The sequence below is a fragment of the Macaca thibetana genome, chromosome 10, assembly GCF_024542745.1.
Source record: "Macaca thibetana thibetana isolate TM-01 chromosome 10, ASM2454274v1, whole genome shotgun sequence".
NCBI lineage: Eukaryota > Metazoa > Chordata > Mammalia > Primates > Cercopithecidae > Macaca > Macaca thibetana.
Window position 1 is genome coordinate 71,438,858 of NC_065587.1, and position 24,135 is coordinate 71,462,992.

A 24,135-nucleotide genomic window follows, 5' to 3' on the forward strand; every position below is an offset into this window, starting at 1 on the left:
ACTTCTTGTATACCATCCCATCAGTCAGTGTTCCAATCATAAAGCCCATCTCATTTCCCTCCTACCAGTCTTGCTGTTTGATGACACTGTATGAGTTAGCATAATCTACTGTAACAAAGAATCCCCAAATGTGGTGGCTCAAATATATGTTTAGTTCTCTCAAAAGAGTCCAGGGCATCAGTCCAGGGTGGCTCTTCTCCATAAAGTCATCCAGGACCAAGCTGTCTTTTCCTTAGCTCTCCCCTAAGGTGATACCCTCATCTGTATAGCCCAAACAGGCTCAGAGATACCAAAAGGGGATAGAAGAAATGGGGCAAGCAGCTTACTTATAAAGACATAACCTAAAGGTCCCACCTTACCTCTGCTCGTGCCATTGGTCATACCCTGCTGCAAGGGAGGCTGGGAAAGGTAGGGTCTAAATGGGCATCGCTAAACCTAGGTAAGACTCAGAGGGTTCTGTCATGAAAAGAAAGGAAGGAGCTAGATAACGGGGACAGCAAGCATTCTCTGCCACAGACATCTTCTGTCTGGCTACTTCTACTGTCCTTCCTATGAACAAACCAAGTGTTTCTCTGTCCATGGGTACCAGATGCCTCTCCCTCTTGAGCAAGCCACTGTAATCTGTGGCATTCCTTTTCGAACAGGGAGCTTGCACAGAACCTAGGCCTCCATCTGCCTGTGACTTGATGGGCCTTGTGCTTCTGGGATGTGAACATGAATTCTTAGGAATGGAGCTAAAACCAGGAGTACCTCACCTTTCACTTGCCACTTCACATTGCGTGTGCAGAGCTTCAACACACAGAATGTGAGTTTCTTTACCAGTTGCATGCTACATCGGGCCCCAGTCAAACCTAATAGTTCTATACATTCTTGCAAGTAGGGTATTGAAGTTGTCAGCTATTATCATTTGTTCCTTCAATTCTGTTAGTTTTTGCTTCATGCATTTTGGAGCTGTTATTAGATACATATGCTTTTTTGTTTGTTTGTTTCTTTTGAGGCAGGGTCTCACTCCGGTTGACCAGGCTAGAGTGCAGTGATGCAGTCTCAGCTCACTGCAGTCTTAAGGCTCCCTACAGCCTCAACCTCCCAAGCTCAGCTGATTCTCCCACCTCAGCCCCCTGAGTTGCTGGGACTACAGGTGCATGCCACGACGCCTGGTTAATTTTTTGTATTTTTAGTTGAGACGGGATGTCACCATGTTGTCAGGACTGGTCTTGAACTCCTGGATTCAAGCAATTTGCCTGCCTCAGCCTCCTAACGTGCTGGGGTTATGGGCATGAGCACCACACCCGGACTGTTATTAGATACATATGCTTGTAATTGTTATTTCTTTGTAATGATAGACACTTTTATCATTGTAACATGTCCTTCTTTGTTTCTTATAATGTTTATCTTAATGTCTGTTCATAAATTAGTATAGCCACTCCAGCTATCTTTCAGTTAGGGTTCACATGGTATCTCCTTTTCCATCCTTTTATTTTCAAAGCCTTTTGTACATTTGAATTTAAAGTATGTCTCAAATATACAGCATATAGTTGGATTGCGTTGTAGTTTTCTTTTTTTAATCCATTCTGCTAATTTCTGCCTTTTAATGAAGCATTTCATTCATTTATATTTAATTGCTGATAAAACAGGATTTATGTCTGCCATTGTGCTTTGTGTTTTCTTTTTCTTTTCTTTTTTTTTTCTTTTTCTTACTTTTTTTTTTTTTTTTTTTTTTTTTTTGAGACAGGGAATTATAAAGAGTTCCCTATATCCCCTACCCCCACAAATGTGCAGTTGTCTTTTAAATTAGATAGGAAAACAAAGTTGTTACAAACAAAAATGCATTTATACTCTCTTTTATGTTTACCTATGTAATGACTTTTACCAGGGCTCTTTATCTGTTCATGTTAATTCATATTACTGTCTTGTGTTTTTTCATTTCAGACTGAAGGACTCCCTTTAGCATTTCTTGTAGGACAAACCTGTTAGTGATGATTCCTCTCAGTTTTTGTTTATCTGAAAATGTCTCCATTTCTTCTTCATTTTTGAAGTTGATCATTTTAGAAGTTGATAGTTTTGCTGGACATGCAATTTTTTGGTTGACAATTGTTTTCTTTTAACACAATATGTCATCTCACTGCCTTCTGACCTTCATGGTTTCAGAAGTTATGTGGTGATCTTTTTAAGGATTCCTTATACATGACGAGTTACTTCTCTCTCTCTCTCTCTTTCTCTCATTACTTCCCAGATCCTTTCTTTTTCTTTGACTTTCAAAAGTTTGAGTATGATGTGTCTTTGTATAGATCATATACTTTGTGTATGTCTTTAGTTCATACTACTTGGAGTTCATTGAACTTCTTAAGATGTGCTCAGTAATGAAAAACATTACGGAGCACATTTAGGAAGTTTAGGGGCATTTTCTTGAACATTTTTCTGTCCTTTTCCGTCTCTACTCTCCTTCTCAGGTTCCCATTATGCATATACTGGTATGCTTGATGGCTCCCACAGGTCTCTTAAGCTCTGTTCATTTTTCTTCATTCTTTTTTCTCTCTGTTCCTGAACTAGGTAATCTCAATTGGCCTATATTCAAGTATAATGATTTTTTTTCCTTCCACCAAATGAGATGTGTTGTTGAGTTCCTCTAGGTCTTTTGGCGTCCGTGGGCCACATTGGAAGAAGACTTGTCTTGAGCCACACATAAAATACATTAACACAGCCGGGCGCGGTGGCTCAAGCCTGTAATCCCAGCACTTTGGGAGGCCGAGACGGGCGGATCACGAGGTCAGGAGATCGAGACCATCCTGGCTAACATGGTGAAACCCCGTCTCTACTAAAAATACAAAAAACTAGCCGGGCGAGGTGGCAGGCGCCTGTAGTGCCAGCTACTCGGGAGGCTGAGGCAGGAGAATGGCATAAACCCGGGAGGCGGAGCTTGCAGTGAGCTGAGATCCGGCCACTGCACTCCAGCCTGGGCGACAGAGCGAGACTCCATCTCAAAAAAAAAATAAAATAAAATAAAAAATAAAAAATACATTAACACTAGCGATAGCTGATGAGAAGAAAAAAAAAAAAAAAAGCAAGCAAAAAAATCTCATAATAAGAAAGTTTACAAATTTTTGTTGGGCTGAATTCAAAGCCAACCTGAGCTGCATGTGCCCCATGGGTCGGAGGTTAGAGAAGCTTGTTCCAGGTGTTTTTTAAAATTTTAGTTATTGTTCTTTTCAACTTCAGAATTTCATGAGTTTTTAAAAATATAATTTAAAATCCTTTATTGATTTTTTTTGGTGTGACTTCATTCTCATACTTTTCTTGAATTTTTTAGACATAGTTTCCTTTAGTTCTATGAACATATTTATAATTGCTCATTTAAAGTCTTTGTCTAGGCCAGATGCAGTGGCTCTGTGTATGTGTTAGGACATGCCTTCAGTGCTCTAGCAATTTACAACTCTGCCTTGACCTTCACTTCCTGCTTGCTCAGGCCCTTGGGATAAACCAGAGGTGAGAGGAAAAAAGGCTTTCCATGCCTTTTTTGCTCATGTGCCTCTCCCTGCACATATGTATAGCTTTCTAGATCTCCAGGAATATGTCAGAGCTTTTCAGAGCCCCCTGTGAACATCTTATTCCCCACTTTTTCCTTTAAAATATTATGGCCAAACTTTTGTTTGCCCCCAACTTGTATTGCTACCTCATGTAGCTGCAATGTTAAGCAATTGCCACTGGTTTTCAACAAACACCCTGAAGATAGGGCCTTTCCCACTAAGTAAGTTCTGAATCAGGTCAGATAACAAGTTCTACAAATAAAGCCATCAGGGAGTTGCTAGAAAGGTTAAAGAGTGGAAACTGACTGGGAATACAGCTTGTTGAGAGGCTCCAAACCCACTCTACACCTTCCTATGGTTGCTAGCTTGCTGGTTTTTACAGCTACAATAGTGGTTGCAAGGTAACTGGTCTTCAACAGGGCTGGGGAGTAGGGGATGGGAATAGCGCAAATTAAAACACCACAAAGCTTTCTGTTCTTATTACTACTCAGCCATTTTTCTTGCCTCAATGTTCCTTGAGTTGTTGCACATATTTTGTTAATTTTCAGAGTTCTGAGAAAGTTGATTTTGACCATGTTTGCCAGTGTTCTTGTTTCTTTATGGAAGAACAGATTTTCAGAGGTCTTTACCTAGCAATTCCCAAAGTCCTGTCCCTGTAATTGTTATTTCTTACCTGGGCACAAGTTAAAAGTGACTTGGGAGCTTTAGTCCAGCATTCATCCAGTCACAGTGATTTTTGACTCTTGAATTCCATCATGAATCAATTAGCATCTGTTGTGGGACTGGCACTATGATGGATGCTTGGGAGAAGAGAGGCTTACACAATGATCCCTGCCCTCTGAGAGCTTACAGAGCAGTTGAGGAGACAAATATAATTATGTAAACAACATTTTATAATTTTGAAAAAAATTTGTGTACTCGAAGAAAGGTCAGTAGAGATTATCCATAATTACATAATGATAAGAAGAAATAGAGAACAATGTAAGGCTTGAAGACCATACTGTCCAATAGTACTTTCTGCAATGATGGAAATGTTCTGTACCGACCAATATGGTAACCAATAGCCACACATAGTTAGTTATTGGGCACTTGAAATGTAGCTACTGTGACTGAGGAATTGAATATTTAATTGTGTTTAATTTAAATCAAATTTAAGTAATAACACATAGTTACTGTATCTGACATCACAGCTCTAAGACTTTGCTTGATTGGCCCGGATGACCCTGTGGTAGGGGTGGGGGAAGATCCCCTCCCATGGGAGGCTCATAACTCTTCTCTGGCTCCCAGAGATAGACAGGAGCTGGGGGCTATGGACACTCCCTGGCATGTAATTGTGCCTGCTGCCTGGTGGGTGTTGTTCAGTGACACTGTTGGAACAGTTTAGGTCTGAGCCACTGGCAAAGGTAAGCTGTGGTCTACTCTATTGGGGGAAAATTTAGACCCTAGATCAGGCAAATTACAAGTAGAATTAGATGAGAAGGAGCTGTGGGAACTTCAGAAGAATCAGCCCCCTTCCTAATCCACTGGTTAATGCAACATTCCCTGTTTTCCTCTATAGCCACAAAACTAGCCCAGTGTCATCCATCTCCTTCCACCCTTTCCAGCAGGATCTCCCACACTCATGCTGCAAGCACAGACTTCTGTCCAGATCCATTCTGGCAATCCCCCTTGAGGTTCCAGAACCTCCCTGCTGGGTCAGTGCTGAGGTGAGACTGAGGTCTTCCCTCTTGCCACCTGAATGCACTGCACTTCCTTCCTCACTCTCCCCAGCCCCCACCACTCTTTTCAGAGCTGAGAGCATTTCAGGGAGGGAGAAGCAGAGGGGGTTCAAGCGAGATTCACTCATATGCTCTGAGGATCATATAGGCTGAGATGCCAATCATAAGGACAGAGGTCTCCAAAGGACCCCTAATGAAGAGGAAGGACTTATGAGGAGACCTCTGGGCAGCCAAAGCCAAGCTTAGGGCCAGACTGGCCCCCATGCTGAGACAGGAGTAGAGATTTGGACAGTGCCTCCATAGAAAATTGGGGAAAGAGGGCCGGCGTGGTGGCTTACGCCTGTAATCCCAGCACTTTGGGAGGCCAAGGTGGGCAGATCACGAGGTCAGGAGATCGAGCCCATCCTGGCTAACACGGTGAAACCCCATCTCTACTAAAAATACAAAAAAATAGCCAGGCATGATGATGGGCATCTATAGTCCCAGCTACCCCAGAGGCTGAGACAGGAGAATGGCGTGAACCGGGGAGGCGGAGGTTGCAGTGAGCCGAGATCACGCACTGCACTCCAGCCTGGGCAACAGGAGCGAAACTCCGTCTCAAAAAAAAAAAAAAAAAAAAAAAAAAGGAAAGAAAAAGAAAAGAAAAGAAAATTGAGGGAAGAGGGGAACTGCAGGCATGAGGCAGCCTAGGAACCATAATAGGTGGATTAGAGGCAGCTAGTGAGTGAACCGCCTGCAACTTGAATAATAAGCTTTCTCCACAAAGTGGAGAGTTATTGAGGGTTGGGGACTCAAGCCAACCTGGGATGTTTGGCTATGTAACTTGGAGCAAGTTCTCACCTCCCTCAACTTCAGTTCCCTTATGTGTAAAATGGAGCTGACTGATGAGCCTCCTGTGATTCTGGGAAGGAGAGGACTCTGTGGAGTTAGTAGGATGTATTCATGCAGTGCCCAGCACAGTGACCGCCTCAAAGTCATTTCTTACCCTCCTGCCCCCCACCCTTACCAATCATCTTAGAGTAAGTGCAGCTGAGCCTAGACAGCAGCAAGAAAGTTCAGGCCGGGCACAGTGGCTCACGCCTGTAATCCCAGCACTGTGGGAGGCCAACGTGGGCGGATCACTTGAGGTCAGGAGTTTGAGACCAGCCTGGCTAACATGGTGAAAACCCACCTCTACTAAAAATGTGGAAAAAAACAAAAAAAAGCCGGGCGTGGTGGCGGGCACCTATAGTCCCAGCTACTCGGCAGGCTGAGGCAGAAAAATGACTTGAACCCAGGAGGCGGAAGTTGCAGTGAGCCAAGATTGCACCGCTACACTCCAGCCTAGGCAACAGAGCGAGACTACATCTCAAAAAAAAGAAAAGAAAAGAAAAGAAAAGAAAGAAAGTTCAGGGTGAGAGCCAAGGAGCAAGGAGGAATGTCCTGCCTCCAGTGTCAGAGCCCACAGTCAGGGGTAGACGACCCAGGCTGGGATAGGTCTTTCTCTGAATAGGAAGGGGACACTCTCACTTGGCCTTCTGTCTGTTCTCTCTGCCCTGGGTGCTTGGTGAATTGTAGAAGATGCCAGGCCTTGCTAACACCCCCTACCCACCTCTCACCTGATTCATAGATAAGAGGTGCCAAGGTATCTGGTCTTGGAGCCCAGGGCTCACCTCCACCACCACCTCTGCCCAAGGCCAGAGGAACCCACAACTTCTTTCCTTCAGACTCCCAGCTTCTCCTTTAAATCTCTGTGTGACTCACAAGCACCCCTTCCAGCTCTGTAGCTTCTGCTGCTGTCCATGCCCCATCCCCCCTCCTTCCTCCTTTTTCTCTCTCTCTCCTTCTCTTCTGTTCCTCCCATGGACTCTGATATCCTGCATTCTCAGAAGACTTCCCAGGCTTGAGGGGACTTGTGTGGGTGTGTGTGTACATCTGTGTCCACACAGGCACACACCACGGTGACCATGCTCCAGCCCCTCCCTGCCGCTGCATGTGGCATGCCCAGAGGCCTCCCATTAGCAGCCACTCCACCCTTCCTCCCCTCCCCTCAGGCCTGGTTTGGGGGAAGTGGAGTCACTGCCACTCTTGGTGGGCAGCTGGGGGCCCCTTAGCAGTCTCTCCACCCCCCTCCCCTTCTCCTCAGGCCCCATGCCCAGCCCTGAGGTTTGGAGAGCCTAGTAAGTGCCCTATCAACATGTTAATCAAATTACTTAGGAGCTAAAATTGACGCTGTTCATTAATTATACAAGATTATGCTAATTGTGCATGCAAATGCATGCAGGGGAACAGAAGGTGTTCAGGCGCATGGTGGGCCATTAGCATAGAGGATGGGGTGCGGGTGCATTGGCATGCTAATGTATGCGCCCTGGCTATTTATAGTCCCCCAGCCCATCTGCACTGCAGCCACCTCTACCCGGGTGGGGATCATGGTGGCGAGGCGAGGTCCAGGCCTGGCAGGTGGCTATGGCCTTGGGGACAGTCTGTCTTGGCTGCTACCACAGGCTAAGACCAGGAAGCAGCCTGGGTCAACCCCACATGGGCCTGAACTATTGCAGTAAGCTCCTCATTCCCCTTCCCTTCTCTAGCCTAGGCCCTTTGGTTCCTGTCTCTGCCTGAAGGGAGACATCCCCTGCAGCCTCCCCATCACCCACAGGGTCCAAGTCCCGCATGATTTGGTCCCAACCCTAGGCCCCAAGCCACACTGCCCTCCTCAGTCTTGTTAGGCACCACGGGACGAGTGAGCCGTCTGCCCCGTGGCAGAGCTGTTAGTCCCTTTGCATGGAGTGCCCTGCCTCCTACTTCTTGGTGAGATCCTCCAAGACCCAACACCCAAGACCAAATAGGACCTCTAGGAAGCCTTCCACCTCCCCTAGGCAAAATAAGTGGCTACTGCAGATTACACTTGGCACATCCTCCTGCCATGCCCACCACTCTGTCTTCCTGAGTTTCTCTTTCCTGTTGGATTGTAATTTCCTTAAGATTTTGTACAATGTCCCAGTGCCTGACACATAGAAGGTATTTAATAAATCTTTTTAAGTGGGTGTATGGAATGAATGAGGGGATGAATGGCCCAGCCATCTGTGTCCTCCTCTGTCCCTGAGCTGAGGGTAGAGAGAGGCAGACAATGAAAATGCTGGAAAGCCAGAAACTGCTTCAGTTTCTTCTGAGGATCATGGGAGTCCAAGACAAATCTTTTAGGATAAAAATTAGCAGAGGATCCCTCTCCCCTTATTTCCCCATCTCAGGCTGCAGTGCCAACTTTGGGCTTGGAAACACATATCCAATTTAATCTACTCTTCACTCAATCTGCTGTCTTTCCCAAGGCCTTCACAGGACACACTGTTGTTCGGAACACCCTGCCCCAGCTTGTATTTCCATTCACTGCACACCTTCTTTCTAGATCTGCACTGTCCAATATGGTAGTCTGGAGCCACATGTGACTATTTAGATTTATGCTAATTAAAATGGCCGGGCACAGTGGCCCACGCCTGTAATGCTACCACTTTGGGAGGCCAAGGCAGGTGGATCACCTGAGGTCAGGAGTTCGTGACCAGCCTGACCAATATGGTGGAACCCTGTCTCCACTAAATAACAAAAATTAGCTCTGCATGGTGGCAGTCACCTTTAGTCCCAGCTACTCAGGAGGCTGAGGCAGGAGAATCGCTTTAACCCAGGAGGCGGAGATTGCAGTGAGCTGAAATTGGGCCACAGCACTCCAGCCTGGGCAACAGAGCGAGACACCATTTCAAAAAAATAGATTAATTAAATTAATTAAACATTTAATTTAAATGTTAATGAAAATGAAATAAAATTCAGTTCCTCAGTCGCACTAGCCACATTTCAAGTGCTCGGTAGCCATGTGTGGCTAGTGCATATCATTCTGGGAAAAGTTCCCTTAGGGAGCACTGTAATCTAGACATGCTCTTCCTTGCCCCTGACAGTCCTGTAGTGGAAAATGCACTTGGGCTCTCCTTCCAGCTCTTTGACTTACTGACAGCTTTCTCTTTGGAAGTGAGAACATGATTTCAGCCCTAAGTGTCTCGTGGGGATGCAGGGAGGAAAAAGCTGGTGAAAAGCCTTAGCTCTGTGACCTAAGGTTTCTTAGGATGGGATTCCTGGAAGCAGAGCCTGAGATGGGGATTCTTGTGGAAGAGGTTTATCGAAGGAGAGCTCTCAGGAGAAAAGGAATGAGCGGAGAGGCAGCTTAATGAGGAGGTGGTCTCAGCTGGAGTCTAGCGTCAGCCTATCCCATGTGGAGGTCTGGAGTGTGAATGGCCGGAGAGTTGGTCCTCCTTGTAATGTCAATCTGTCATTGGCTGTGGGCTACTGGTGGGTAGTATATGCTCTTGGCTGAGGGTAATTCTCAGATTAACTCAGGGCAGCTGTGAGCCATTTGACCATCTACACTGCAGCTGGGGCATGAGGGAATCAGGCAGGCATCAATTCACTGTAGAGTACCTGGACGTTGTCTTCCAAAAACAGCTCCCAGCTAGGCACAGTGGCTCATGCCTGTAATCACAGCATTTTGAGAGGCTGAGTCAGAAGGATCTACTGAGCCCAGGAGTTTGAGACCAGCCTGGGCAACATACTGAGACCTCCGTCTCTACAAAAAATAAACAAAATTAGCTGAGCATGGTAGTGTGACCTGTAGTCCCAGCTGCTCAGGAGGCTGAGGTGAGAGGATCACTTAAGCCTGAGAGGTCAAGGCTGCAGTGAGCCAAGATCACACCACTGTACTCCAGTCTGGGCGACAGAGTGAGACCCTGTCTCAAAAAAAAAAAAAGAAAAAAGAAAAAGGCAACTCCATCCCACTCTGCCTTCCACCCCCCCGAGAACCTAGAGTTTAACAGTGGACTCACATCAGTTGCCTTCACACTTGCCCTCTCTACTGAGTGTCTCTTTTGAGTAAAGCACTGTGCTTGGGAAGTTTACTTTATGCAATGGTGTCACCCCTGAGAAGTAGTGTATACGTTAAATGTTTGCACTTCAGCCATACTCAACCCAGAATTTGCTTCTTTGGTAGGAAATACTCCATGGACAAGAAGTTTATTTTCATTTCATCTTGAGCTGTTTTTACGGGGAGGAATAAAAAGCATTTATAGACATCATTACGAAGGCTAAACTAAGTTCAGGATGTAGTAAGGTGGGTGTGCGGGTGAACTACTCTGAGCTTTCCTTTAAGTCACAGGCATCAGAGTCATGATGCATAACTGCCACCCTTTAGGTACTTCATTAGTTGGATGGCCACTGTTCACAACTCTTCTTCTGGTCTTTCATTGAAGCTTTTATTGAGAATGTGGAATATAGGCAGAATGGAATAACGAAGCCCCTATAGCCCCAATGAGCTAGAACAATTTTTAACTCTTGGTTCCATTGTTTTTTTAATACTGAAGATCTTCTCGACTGACAGCAGCAGTCACAACAGCCAAAATCCCAAAACTAGGAGCAAGAGGACCCGAGTTTGTCCTTTGCAACCCTGTTGAATTTGTAACCTCGAGGAAATCCCCGCAACGTAGCTATCCTGGTCCCCACACAGCCTGCCTCTCAGAGCCACTTTTGAAGGCGGGCTTGCCGCTGCAGTACCAGCCTGAGTCGGACTCTGAGAGCCCCACTTACAAGGACTTCTAGGACTCTTGTCAGCATCAGTGATTCATAAAGACCCGTGTTCATATCCTGACTTCGGCATTTACTATGTCTTTGTAGCTTAGCCTTGGTTTTCTCATCTGTGAAGTGGGAATGGTTGCAGACCGACACCACCTGGGCATCGACATCACCTGGGGGATTCAGCAAGATGATGCCAAAGTGACAAACTCAGCAGCATTCTGGGCACTTGCTAAGCTGCTAAGTCCCTGATGGGTTAGACCTGGTTCCCTGGTTTTTTGTTTGTTTGTTTTGTTTTGTCTTGTTTGTTTGTTTGCATAGTTACCTCCTTAATGCATTTTATGTGTAAGTCATGCTTGTATTTATGGTGTTTTCTTCCAGTAATCCTAATGGAAACTTCTGGGATTTGGCCTTTCCTTTACTCCCCTTTCTGTGGGGTCTGGATTAGGAAGCCATGCCCTCAGAGAGCCTCATGGCCACAGGGGGATGGCACTGGACACTGGTCCTGCAGTGCTTACCCTCCATGGGGATTCTCAGGTCAGAGAGGGCTGTGGACTTGGGCTCACTTTGCTCCCCCCCACTCCCTGCCCCCTGCTCCCATCCTGGTCAGGAAAAAGGGGCTTTCCTAGACTCTCTTTCAGCCCCATAGGGCCAGGAGTGGGGAGGGCTGCTCAGAGAACACCCTCAGGCTCATCCAAGCTTTAGAGGTGGGGGGTGGTTCCATGGTGACAAGCAGGGCTTCAAGCCCCTCAACAAAGTTCACATCCCTTCCTGCCTCAAGTCCCTGCAGGGTGTCCCAGGCCCGGAACCTTGTCCTCACTTACCCAGCCCCTGCCCAGGCTCTTTTCTTTCAAGGGAAGCACCTGCCTGCAGCTCCCACATCCACGTGTGCTCCACATGTGTATATGTCTCCCTGCAGCTCCCCTGCCCACGGGGCCTCTCACCCTCTCCCAGTCCCCAGCCCCCGCATCGGGCCTCTGTGCAGACATGGCTTGGAGGACCTGCTGCCCCTCCTTCTTCTTCCCTGACTCCATTCTCATCCTTCCCTGACTGCTCAGGTGGAATAAAGCGTCACCCCCTTGGCGTCCGCCAAGGGAGAAGTCGGCTGGGTTGTCCTCATGTTTGCCCTTCCAGCCTCCGTGGTGTGTCTGTCTCCCCCTGGTGGGCAAAGAGAGGACCAGGCAGCCGCACCCGGAGGATTGGCAGTCACTGGTCCAGGGGAGAGGAGGGGGCACTGCTCCTGGTTCTAGACCCCAGCGGAAGTCCTCTAATTCCAGGTCCAGCCTTGGAAGGCAGGAGCCTTCGGGGGCCGGTCACCTTTGCCAAAGCACAGTCTTCAAAATGTCAAAAGCATGAGTCTCATACAAATTGCTACTGAGCATGTGTCGAAGTTTTCTATAACTTATTGATGAGGAAACCAATGGGATGACAAAGCTGATTCAAAGAAGACGAAGAGAAACCGACTGAAATATGTGTGAGTGTGTGAGTGTGTGTGCGTATATGGAAAGGACTGGAAGGGAGGGAAGGAGAGGCAAGGGATTGTGTGAAAAATACTGGAATAAGATTTCCAAATTAGATACAAAGTTAATGTCCGTAGGACAATTTTATCATCTTTAGGGCTTATTTCTCCACCAAACAGAAAGTATTTACTTCTCCTGACAAATATCATTTGTTTCCAAGTCATATAAATTTGGGGGAGTATAAATTCGCAGGGTACAAGTGAAAGTATACATGTGTGGTGATCCAATCCGGATATTTAGGGTGTCCATCGTGCAGGTACAATACATTTTGGCTAAGTATAGTCACCCTACTCTGCTATCAAACATCAAGTTTATTCCTTCTATCTTGCTGTTTGTTTGTACCCTATAACCCACTTCTCTTCACTTCCCGCCCCCCAACTCACCCTTCCCAGTCTCTATTATCTATCTTTCCGTGCTCTACCTCCAGGTCATCAAAGTTTTTAGCTCCCACTGACAAATATCATTTGTATCTTATCAGTTTTCTACAAATTAGCACTTAACTTTACAGTCTGTGCTCCAATCAATCAATAGTAAATGTGAGTCACTTTCTCCTAGAGACATACACTCCAGAGAAGCATTGTCCAATATTAATATAATGCAAGTCACATATGTAAATATGCTTTTTTTTTCTTTTCTTTTTTTTTTTTTTTTTTTTTTTTTTTTTTGAGACAGGGTCTCACTCTGTCACCCAGGCTGGAGTGTAGTGGTGCAATCTTGGCTCACTGCAACCTCCACCTCCCCCGTTCAAGCAATTCTTATGCCTCAGCCTCCCGAGTAGCTGGGACTACAGGCATGCACCACCTCTCCTAGCTAATTTCGATATTTTTAGTAGAGATGGAGTTTCGCAGTATTGGCCAGGCTAGTTTCAAACTCCTGGCCTCAAGCGATCCACCCACCTCGGCCTCCCAAAATGCTGGGATTACAGGCATGAGCCACCGAGCAGGGCCTCAAGTCACATATGTAATGTTAAATTTTCCAGTAGCCACAGGAAACTGATACAACTAATTATCATAATACATTTTATTTAACCCAATATATCTAAAAGATGAGCATTTCCACATGAAATCAACATAAAAGATTACTGATGAATTATTTTATATTCTTTTTTTTTCTAAGTCTTGGAAATCTAATGGGTATTTTACACTTACAGCACATCTCAAGTTCGGACTAGCCACGCTACAGGGTTCATGCCACATGGGGGTGGCGGCTGTAGTAATGGGTAGCGCAGCTCCAGTGCAGTGGTTCTCAAACTTCAGCGTGCACCAGCATCACCTGGAGGGGGTATGAACGCAGATATGTGACTCTGACTCAGCAGGTCTGAGGTGGGGACTGAGATTCTACATTTGTAGCAAGGTCTCAGGTGACACTGACACTACTGGTCTTGGGGGGTGGTGCAGGCTTTGACTGGGAGCAGCCTCGTGGACTACCAGCTGGAAGGGAGTGAGGTTTCAGCCGCACCATGGATGGCTTCGACTATGTGCTAGCTCTGAGGACAGGCCCAGAGGGAAGGGAGAAGAGGACTGACCCTCAGCTCCCACCGCAGGCCATGGCCTTGTGCAGCTGCTTTTACTCACCCACACTCTGCAGGTAATGCTAGCCAGGCTCAAATACTGAAGTGTCCCCACAGACAGAGGTGCTGGCAGGGCCCTAGGGCTCTCAGGGAGGGGTGGTCCTTGAAACCTAGAGTGGCCAGAAAATGGTGGCTGGCAGGGTGTGAGAACTGGTGTGGACCCAAAGGACAAATGAAACCTGTACTGGAAAGGGATAGTGGGAGTGGGAAAACCTGCTGAGCAAAGGCTTGGGGAAGGGCCAGTGAGGGAGCAGGAAACCACAGCCTTGGGGAGGGTGGAAATAAAGGATGTCCCAGAGGCAGGACTAGAAGGTGTCATGGCAGCCTTCAATCGCTACTCTCCCTTCATGGGTGTGGAAGGATTTACCTACCCCAGGTCACACAGAGAGTCCAGGCCTGGCCAGAGCCCCTATCTTGGCCCCTTCCCAAGGACCCTTCCTCTTGATTCTGTAGTTTTGAGTGGTGTGGGGTGCAGTGGGCACATGTGTCATCTTCTGGTGCAGTCCTATGCTTGTTGCATCTTCAGTGGTATCCAAAGGTGAGCCTTCAGTCCCTTTAGGACAGAGACCATGAGCCATCCTGGTGTTTTTTCCTCCATCTAGCACCTGCCAAAGGACCGAGCACACCAGTACTTAATTTAAATGAACTGGTCTGCACTGTGTGTGTGAGTAGAGAGTCTATATGCTGTCACATGTGAATGTGGGGCATGGATGAGGAACATGTTGCACATGTGGGTGTAGTGTGTTTACACCATGGGATGTCATAAGGGGTGTAGGGAGTGATTACTATAGTAACTAATAAGAGAGAAATGGAGTGCGTCCACTGTGCAGGTGTACCTCTCAGGAGCACTGGAGGTGTCTGCACCTCGGTGTGACCCATAGGGGTATATATGGTGACTACATATTGGCGACTACTGTTTGGGGGCATAATAGCTGTGTGCACTGCAGGGTATCCTGTAGGGGCAAATGGATTGTCTGCACTGTAGAGATGCACCATTTGGGAAATATAGGGGTGCCTACTGTGAGGGAACATGAAAAGTGCTGAGAATGTAGACAGAGGCAGGACCCCAGGGAGAGGTATCTCCAGGAAGGTGACTGCCACCATCTCCCAAGGAGGGGCTGCCCGCTGAGGACACCTCAGTTCCAGGACTGGTCCTTACTCCTCCCAGGACTTGGGGACCTCCTTTTTGGGGACTAGGCTTTCAGGGCCTGTAACAAATCTTCCTCTGAACCAGGAATTTAACGTTTGCAGACTTTGGAGGCAACTCTGGTGAATTAAATGAACATTCAAATTTGGGGTACATAAGCAGTACAGGAGTAACTATACAGTGGTTAAAGTTCCACCCCAGGTTTGGGATTCTTGTATTTGCTCTAGTAAATAGTATGGTAAAAATATCTCCCAATTGGGTGGAGGTAAAATGAGAAAGCTGGCTGACTGGAGAAGCTCATACAGTGGCCTAGGAGGCTGTGCCACATGTCAGGACCTACTGCAGATGTTAGCCACACGCTCTACAGTTTGTAAAGGGCATCGTCCCAGATGCTCACAGAGTGCTGTAAGGCATAAGGCAGATACTGATCATATTCCAAGTTTACTAAGAGTACAACAGGGCCAGGCGCAGTGGCTCACGCTTGTAATCCCAACACTCTGGGAGGCCGAGGCGGGCGAATCACCTGAGGTCAGGAATTCGAGACCAGCCTGGCCAACATGGCAAAACACCATCTCTACTAAAAACTACAAAAATTAGCCAGGCGTGGTGGCAGGCACCTGTAATCCAAGCTACTCAGGAAGCTGAGGGCTGAGGCAGGGAGAATTGCTTGAACCCGGGAGGTGGAGGTTGTAGTGAGAGATGGTGAGCCTGGACAACACAGTGAGACTCCACCTCAAAAACAAAAAACAAAAAACAAAAACAAACCAAAAAAAACCAGGATAAAAAAAAAAAGAGTACAACAGCCAGAATATTGTCCATGGCTACCTTATTGGTGGGTAACAGGACCAAGGCCCCACCCTCCCAGCCAACTGCCAGGAAGGAGAGGAGGACCAAGTGCTCATGTTTGTCCAAAAAGCAGCCTCATCAGCGCATATGTGTTTTTTTCCCAATAACTCTATGTAAAAAAGAAGACATTCACGGTGTCTCTGGACCACATGTCTGACAGATACACCATGTGTATATGGTGGGTATGTGCTCTGTGTGATTACGTTTTCCTACATGTATAATGGATATAAAATGTGTAGGAAGAGGATCTGCCATGTGGGAGGTGAATTTGCTGGGGGCATCTGCTATATGGTATGGCTCTACAGTATTTGCAATAACTATATTTTGAGTAATCATTTACAGCATAAAATGTGTATTAATGTATGTGTTCTGGGTATTTCCTATTTCTCTGTGCATATATTGCGTAGGGCGGGTATACACCGTGCATGACGGGTATGGGCTCTGTGTCTGATTAGTATGCCGTGTGTGTGATGAGTGCAGGCTATACGTGGAGTACATGTCGCTTATGCTTGTGTGAAGGTTATACCCTGAGTGTGTGATGGCTGTATTTTGTGAGTATTAGTATACAAGGCATAAACAGTGCCTACAAAGAATGTGCTGTGTCTGAGGAGTGTATATTGTGTGGTGATGGGTATACTCCGGGGAGGGATGTGTTGTGTGACAGAAGTACTATATGGGTGATGAGCATATACTGTGACATATACACTGTGTGTGATACGGTTACATTGGGTAAGTGTGCATACACATCACATACGGAGCATATGTTGTATGTGTGATGGGTATACAGTGTTGGGTATAATGAGTAGTAGGTATATGTGGTGTATATAACGGGCTTACTCTTTATGATGAATATATGCTGTGTGGTAGTGCTAAATACAAACTTTGTGGCATAAATAAGCACTGTGTGATCGGTACACTGTGTGTGTGGTTGTGCAGTGAAGTTGCCATTGCGATGGGTCTGTTTGGTGTGTATCAGGCACCCTGGTATATGCAGACCATGATGGGAATATGGGATGTGTGCCTAAGTGGGAGCCGGAAGAGGGGAGTCATCCTGCGGAGAGGGGGGATGGCAAGCAGCAGTTGGATCTTCACCTGTTTCCAGAACCCCCAGACCCTTGAGCCCACCGACCACACTGTTTCAGGTTCTTCCTCAAGTTCTTCCTCAAATGCAACCAGAACTGCCTGAAGAATGCGGGGAATCCCCGAGACATGCGCCGCTTCCAGGTGGGTCTGGAGAAAGGGTTTCCCCTTGCGACCCCACCCTTTCCTGATGGAGGGGAGGGGAGGGAGAAGGGAAGGCTGTGACCCTGCCACCCTGGGAAAGGCCTCCAAGGCAGACCTCTGCCCAGCCCTGTGCCTCCCCAGCCTGGTGCCTGCTGGGGGTGGGGCAGCTCCTTCTCAACTTATGCTGGCTGCCAAGGGAGGCTTCATTAGAGTCCCACTTAAGAAGATGCTAATTGTGACATTTTTACATGATTAACGACCCAGGCAATTTGCATAGCGTGAAGCGGAGAGCAGCTGCCCTTAGCACATCCCCAGCCTGCACACCCCTCCCAGTGCAGGGCGGGGGAAGAAGGCAGCCCCAGTTTTCTCCCCAGAATAGGGCAGGGGCTCCTGCTGATGGGTTCTCCGGCTGATGCTGCTCCCTCCGCTTGCCTAAGACCCCATTCCTGCCTTGGAGGCCCGTGGATACAGCCCAGCATTCTGTGTATGCAAAAACAGTAGCCATTCTTTGCCCAAGGAGCCAGTTTTTTCAGGGGTGTTTATTTTTGTAGCTTCTGGGGAGTCAGTTCATCTGGGGGTGTCACCTGATCCAGCTGGCCCCCTTCCACCAGCTCAGACACTGCAGGACTGAAGCCCTCCTCCTCCCACCAGTGACCCTAAATTCCAGCATCCAGCCACCAGCCTCAAGGTGCTGGTTCCCCACCACATTCCCCTCCCGGGAGCCCCCGAGGGCCCCAGCCAGGCTGGCCTCGGCTCTCCCCGCAGGTGGTGGTGTCCACGACGGTGAGCGTGGACGGACACGTGCTGGCCGTGTCTGACAACATGTTTGTGCACAACAACTCCAAGCATGGCCGCAGGGCGCGCCGCCTGGACCCCTCCGAAGGTCAGGACCCCGGCCCAGCCCCGGCCGCCGCGGGCCCAGCCAGTCCCCAGGCCCCACCTCAGCGCGGTCCCCTGACCTGGGTCCTCTCCTGCCTCCCAGCTGCCACCCCCTGCATCAAGGCCATCAGCCCCGGGGAGGGCTGGACCACGGGCGGCGCCACCGTCATTGTCATCGGCGACAACTTCTTCGACGGGTTGCAGGTCGTGTTCGGAAACGTGCTCGTGTGGAGCGAGGTGGGCCAACCCCGCCAGTCTCCCCCTGGGCCTGGGGGCTGGGCCCTCCCCTGGCCGGTGCGGGACCTGCAGGCCTCCCCTATCCCCTCGCAGCTCATCACGCCCCACGCCATCCGGGTGCAGACGCCCCCGCGGCACATCCCCGGGGTGGTGGAGGTGACCCTCTCCTACAAGTCCAAGCAGTTTTGCAAGGGAGCACCCGGCCGCTTTGTCTACACAGGTAAGGAGTCGGGCGGGGGAGGGGAGGTCTAAGGTGCAAGGAGGGAGCCCCACCCCGCGCACTGATCTCCGTTCTTGGAGTTAGGAGTTAGCCGAGCTGTACGCTGTGGCCGCACCCCCAAGCGACGTCGGGCCACCGTCACCCATCTATGCCTGTGATCGCTCCGCTCGCAGGACCGTCTTTCCGTGGCTCTGTGTGTTTCCCTCCCTGGCTTCTGGCTCCTTAGTCCCTTCCCCGGGGCAAAGTCCCCCCCACAACCAACATTCTTTCTCCCTTGGCCATCTCACCTCCTGAACACTGTCTCCCGCCCGCAGACCCTCCAGGGTTTAGGGCCTCTCCAAAGGGATGTTTATTTCAAAGATGCCAATGGGATCGCTGCTCCCCGAATCTCTTGAATCTTTTCTGGGTCTCTTGGTTCCCCCACGCTACCCCAGGCCTCACTCTGCATGTACACGCACACACACATGCGTACATACACAACCCTTGCACGACGCCAGGGCGAGAAGTGAACACACGTGGAGAGGCAGTGTAGAACCCCCCAGCCTGGCTTTATTTGGCCGCTGACCGAGTCTTCCCCATTTCCATCTTCCCGCCCCGCCCCAGCTAAGCCACCCACTTCTCTCCAGCCCACTGCAGTCCCCACCATCGCGCCGCCCCCTGCACCGATGCTCACCGAGCCCTTCGAGAGACACTCGGTAGTGACCCTACTTACCCTCAGGGAGCTCCAGTCTAACCCGGAAAGGCTGAACAGAGAACCGCGTGGGGTGGTGGGGTCACACCGTCAAGGGGCTGACAATCAAGGAAAACCTCTGGTAGGGAGTGTCTGCTGAGCCCGACTGAGCCGAAACCCGAGGGCTTAGTGGGGAGGTTGACCTGGGGGAAGGAAGGGTAGTTGCAGGAGAAGGAATGACAAGGACCGAGCCCCAGAAGTGAGTGCTTTTTCTTTGCCGGGAAACTAAAGGAAATTCACTAAGTCAGAATTACAGGTGAAGGTAGGGCTTTGAGACTGGTGGAGTAGGTCGGGGACAGGCTATCCGAAAAGGAGGGTGCAGGGAACAGGAAAAGGGGAAGGAGAAGGAGAAGGGCGTGGGGAACTGGGTCAGACGCGCATACACACACACCCCTTGCACAACGCCAGGGTAAGCAGTGAACACAACACACGTGGAGATGCAATGTAGAATCTGGCCGCTGGCCGGATCTTCTCCACTCCATCCGCCCCAGCCCAAGCCACCCACTTCTCCAGTTGCTTCCCTGGGGTGCATGCAAACCTCTAGCCCTCAGATGCTGCAGAGAGTCCATTTGAGCCGTGATAAATGGAAATTGTTAAGTTTTTTCTTTTTTTATAATAAACTTCTGATTTGACCAGATGGAAAGAGAAAACTCTCCATCGAGTCCTGTCCTTAGGACTGTAACTCATATATGTATAGAGTTTCCCTTTTTTTTTTTTTTTTTTTTTTTTTTTTTGAGACAGAGTCTTGCTCTGTCTCCCAGGCTGGACTGCAGTGGCCGGATCTCAGCTCACTGCAAACTCCGCCTCCTGGGTTTACACCATTCTCCTGCCTCAGCCTCCCGAGTAGCTGAGACTACAGGCACCCGCCACCTCGCCCGGCTAGTTTTTTGTATTTTTTAGTAGAGACGGGGTTTCACCGTGTTAGTCAGGATGGTCTCGATCTCCTGACCTCGTGATCCGCCCGTCTCGGCCTCCCAAAGTGCTGGGATTACAGGCTTGAGCCACCGCGCCTGGCCAGTTTCCCTTTTTTCTAATCACAAATGGGTGCCGGTGTGTTCATGCCAAGCGCCTAGGGCAGAGGACAGAGCCTGGCCCAGTAAATATTTGTTGAATGAACAAACGAAGGAACTGAAACTTTCCCGAACCTCGCTGCCGGGCGTGCCTGGAGTTTTCCGGGGGACTTGGGCTGGGCCTGGTAGAGGGGGCTGCAGCGAGGCTCCTGAACTGGGCGCTGGCCTGCTTTTGGCGCCCTGCGTCTCACCCTGGGAGTCGGGGGCTGCGGGGGAGACGTCCTCCAAACGACGCCCCCCTCTCCAGCTCTGAACGAGCCCACCATTGACTACGGATTCCAGAGGCTACAGAAAGTCATTCCCAGACACCCCGGAGACCCCGAGAGGCTGCCCAAGGTACTCGGAGGGGTGGGGCGGGGCTGAGGGTGTCCTGCGGGCAAGGGAGTGAGGAGGGGCTCCCGAGGGCCCCTTCGTCGCCCCCAGGGGCTGCCCCTCCGTCCCGCTGTCTCTCCCCCTGTCCCCAGGAAGTGCTGCTGAAGCGGGCGGCCGACTTGGCAGAGGCCCTGTACGGAGTGCCCGGCAGTAACCAGGTATGGCGCCTTCGCCCTCCTAGCGCCGCCGGGCCCGGGGCTCGCCAGCACGCGGCGCCCGCGGTTGTCTCGGCCGTACCTCCCTCTTGTCTTCGCAGGAGCTCCTCCTGAAGCGCGCGGCGGACGTGGCCGAGGCTCTGTACAGCACCCCCCGCGCACCCGGGCCGCTCGGACCCCTGGCCCCAAGCCACCCGCACCCCGCCGTCGTGGGCATCAATGCCTTCAGCAGCCCGCTGGCCATCGCCGTCGGGGACGCCACCCCGGGGCCCGAGCCGGGTGCGTGCGCCGCGCCTTCCCGCGGTCCTCAGGCCCCGCCACCGCCCCTCCCCCGGCCGGCGCCGCCCCCTGACGGCCGCGCTCTCTCTGGCAGGCTACGCGCGCAGCTGCAGCAGCGCGTCTCCCCGCGGGTTCGCGCCCAGCCCCGGCTCGCAGCAGAGCGGCTACGGCAGCGGCCTCGGAGCTGGCCTGGGCGGCTACGGAGCGCCAGGAGTGGCCGGCCTCGGCGTGCCTGGGTCCCCCAGCTTCCTCAATGGCTCCACCGCCACCTCGCCCTTCGCCAGTGAGTGTCCCCCGCCGGCAAGGGAAGGGCTGGGGCCGGGGAGCGGAACGGGGCTCAGCCCCGCCCCCGCCCATCCCGGAGGGGTTGAGGCGCGGGCGCCGTGAGAGTCGACCCTGGCTCAGCCCTCGGGGCCAGGCCCACCGTCCCCGCCTAGGACCTCCCCTACCGCGGGACCTCAACCCCACCCCTAGGCTGCACATCCCGGGGTCCTGGGGCCAGAGTACTTTAGCCTTCTTTGCGGATCCGTTATGCACATCGCTTCTAGGCTTCCAGTCCCCATGAAGTGGGCTTTAAGGGAGGCGGGCGCCCATCTGAAACCTGGGACACCGCCCCCTTCCCATCTCGCGCTGGGACTTGGGGAGGAGGCTGGCGCCCCCTGCCGGAAGCCTAAGGAAACTCAGGGCTCGAGGGAAGCCAGGTTCCAGCCGCCCCCAGCCCCCAGGACTCCAGAGGCCGGGTGGACGTGGGGAGGATGTGGTCCCTGCGATGTCGTCTGGCACAGCGAGCGAATTCTGTGTGATCAGACAGAATTTGAGTTTCAGTGGCCAAATCAGGAGCTGCCGGGCATTCAGCAAGTTATTTCAACTTGTTTCCTCGCAGTCAAATAAGGTCAATTCCACCCCCTGCTAAAGGTTGATTTCGGATCTGAATGTGCCACTGTGCCTAAAGGGCCAGTGTTTGATTTCGGAGACCCAGCCCTGACTGTGGGCGCTGACCACGTCCCATCTGGCTTCTTAGAGTGGGGAGCTCAGAGCTGGGTGGACGGGCAATGTCTGCGTGTCATGAGTGAGTGACATTCCGAACGGCTTTGATGCCTTGTCATTTTACACTGCCCTCAAGACTCTTCCAACATCAAGTTCCAGATCAGCAAGTTCACAGGTCTTTTTAGCTTAGCTATTCAGCAGACATTTATAAAGCGCCCACTGTATGCAAAGCCCAGGGCTTGGGGGATCCCCCGACTCCTGTCACGTGCAAGAAGCCTCCCTATCAATCATAAGAGAGGTTGTCCCTGAAGTCCCAGGCGACTCTGGAGAGCTGGAGAAGTGGTGAAGGCTGTCCCAGAAGGAACTGGTCATGGCTTTGCCCGTGGTGCCCTCCCCTCTCCATGTCCCGTATTTGCCATTGCCGAGACTGCACTGTCTGTCCACCAGCCTGGCTTCCCTTGCAGGGCATGTGTCCTGCCTGCTGCTGTTTCTGGCTGAAGGCTTGATCTTGGCCCTCTCTGGCCTGGGCTCAACTTCTGGGACCCAAGGCCCCAAAAGCCAGAGTCCACATAGGCCATGGCCCTCTGGGTATCCCTCCCAAGGCCCTTGCCTCTCCTGGCTCTTTGCTCAGGCCAGGCTTGACTGCTCCTCCTTCCCTTCAGTTCTGGGGCAGTACCCTCACAGCCTCTCTGTGGGCGCCCCCTTGGGCCAACACTAGTGGGGCCTGGAACATCAGTTCCTTCCCGCACATACACTGTGGTCAACAGTAGAGGAACACACTGCCGCGGTGTGAAGAAGCCAGCCCACCTGGGGTCTTCCGATTCAGCAAGAAGATCAAGAATCCTAGAGCTGCTTAAACCCAGCATCAGCTGGAGACACACTGGACTTGAGGGAGGGTTGGTCCCATTTCATGATACTGTCTTGACGAAGGCTTACCCTTCCACCCCCCACGTTCAAGGTGCTTTGTAGCCCAACTCCAAGGGATGTCATTCTCATTGAGTTTGCCAGAACCTTCCTGGAATGACATCAGAACTGTCCCAGCCAGAGACTCAGGGGCTGTTTGCTTGGGTCTCTCTTTGTTCTTCTGCTTCAGCCACCAGCAACCCTGGAATGACTCGAAACTCCCCACACTACCTACCCAAGGTGCAAAATGCAGCTGTGAGCCCTGGGCATTAAGAGCTATAGTACTTTTTCTGGCATTGGTCTCAAGCCCTTCATCAGGCTCTGGGGGCCTCTCCAGCTGGCAGTAACTATTGTCTTAAAGGAGATGAGGCTGAGGACATTTGGAAGAGGGGCAGCCGTTGAAGGCATTATTGTATCAAGGGAAGTAGGAGGGTCCTCTGATGCCAAAGGCAGCCTTCTCAGGCTATTGCTTTCTTCCAGGAAGCCCCACCAACCCCACTACCTGCTGCCTGGATAATACCCAAATCACAGCCTTACCGGTCTTTACAGGAGAGAGGCAGGGAATTGGGTTCAGATGAGAATGTAGAAAGGTGGGATCCAGCGATGCCCTGGCCCTGAGCCCCCAGGAGAGGAGGCTGCAGGAAGAGGGGGCAGGCAAAGCCTGTGTGCAGGAGGCTCCCTTGCCATTCCCAGGAGGGCAAGCCACAGCCTGGGTGGCTGGGGAGTTTCGGAACAGGAAGATCTGAGGATGTAGATCCCTGCACTTTGCTTTAAATTGACCAGCTGGAAGTGGGAGATTCAGGAGACCCCCCCACCGGGCCCAGGCTGGAAATGACAAGGACCTGCATTAAGCTGTAAGGAAACAAAGTGCCCCAAGGTGCAGGGGGAGGTGGGAGAGGGACAGAGGAACATAGGAGACATTGGCAAGGAGAGCATATTTGAGGAGGAAGTTGGAATGCTGTTTGTGATGTTGGACAGAGAGGCTTGTAACAGAAGCTTGTGTGTTCCCCCAAACTTCATCCCTGACTACTTGGTCCAGCTCTTCTGTGACTCCTGAACTATGACTCTAGCCTTGTCACCCCAAGGCTCATAAATGTTTCCTCAGAATCCCTGGGGTTTTCAGCAGAAATCCTGAAGTAGTCCAGCTGTTGCTCATCTCATTTTTGGGGGT

General features: G+C 50.5%; 3 protein-coding genes across 3 annotated transcripts in view; 1 reads left to right on the forward strand and 2 right to left on the reverse strand.

Annotated features, from left to right (window-relative positions):
• SNRPB (small nuclear ribonucleoprotein polypeptides B and B1) overlaps positions 1–24,135 on the reverse strand; it is a 350,333-nt gene that overhangs the window by 269,328 nt on the left and 56,870 nt on the right. The gene's annotated exons all lie outside the window — the stretch shown is intronic.
• FASTKD5 (FAST kinase domains 5) overlaps positions 1–24,135 on the reverse strand; it is a 488,950-nt gene that overhangs the window by 68,994 nt on the left and 395,821 nt on the right. The gene's annotated exons all lie outside the window — the stretch shown is intronic.
• EBF4 (EBF family member 4) overlaps positions 1–24,135 on the forward strand; it is a 65,927-nt gene that overhangs the window by 37,521 nt on the left and 4,271 nt on the right. The window contains exons 8-15 of the mRNA XM_050745674.1: positions 17,051–17,132; positions 17,898–18,015; positions 18,115–18,248; positions 18,342–18,468; positions 20,516–20,604; positions 20,733–20,798; positions 20,897–21,074; positions 21,169–21,357. Of these exons, the coding sequence (XP_050601631.1) occupies positions 17,051–17,132; positions 17,898–18,015; positions 18,115–18,248; positions 18,342–18,468; positions 20,516–20,604; positions 20,733–20,798; positions 20,897–21,074; positions 21,169–21,357 (983 nt within the window). The remainder of the gene's footprint in view (positions 1–17,050; positions 17,133–17,897; positions 18,016–18,114; positions 18,249–18,341; positions 18,469–20,515; positions 20,605–20,732; positions 20,799–20,896; positions 21,075–21,168; positions 21,358–24,135) is intronic.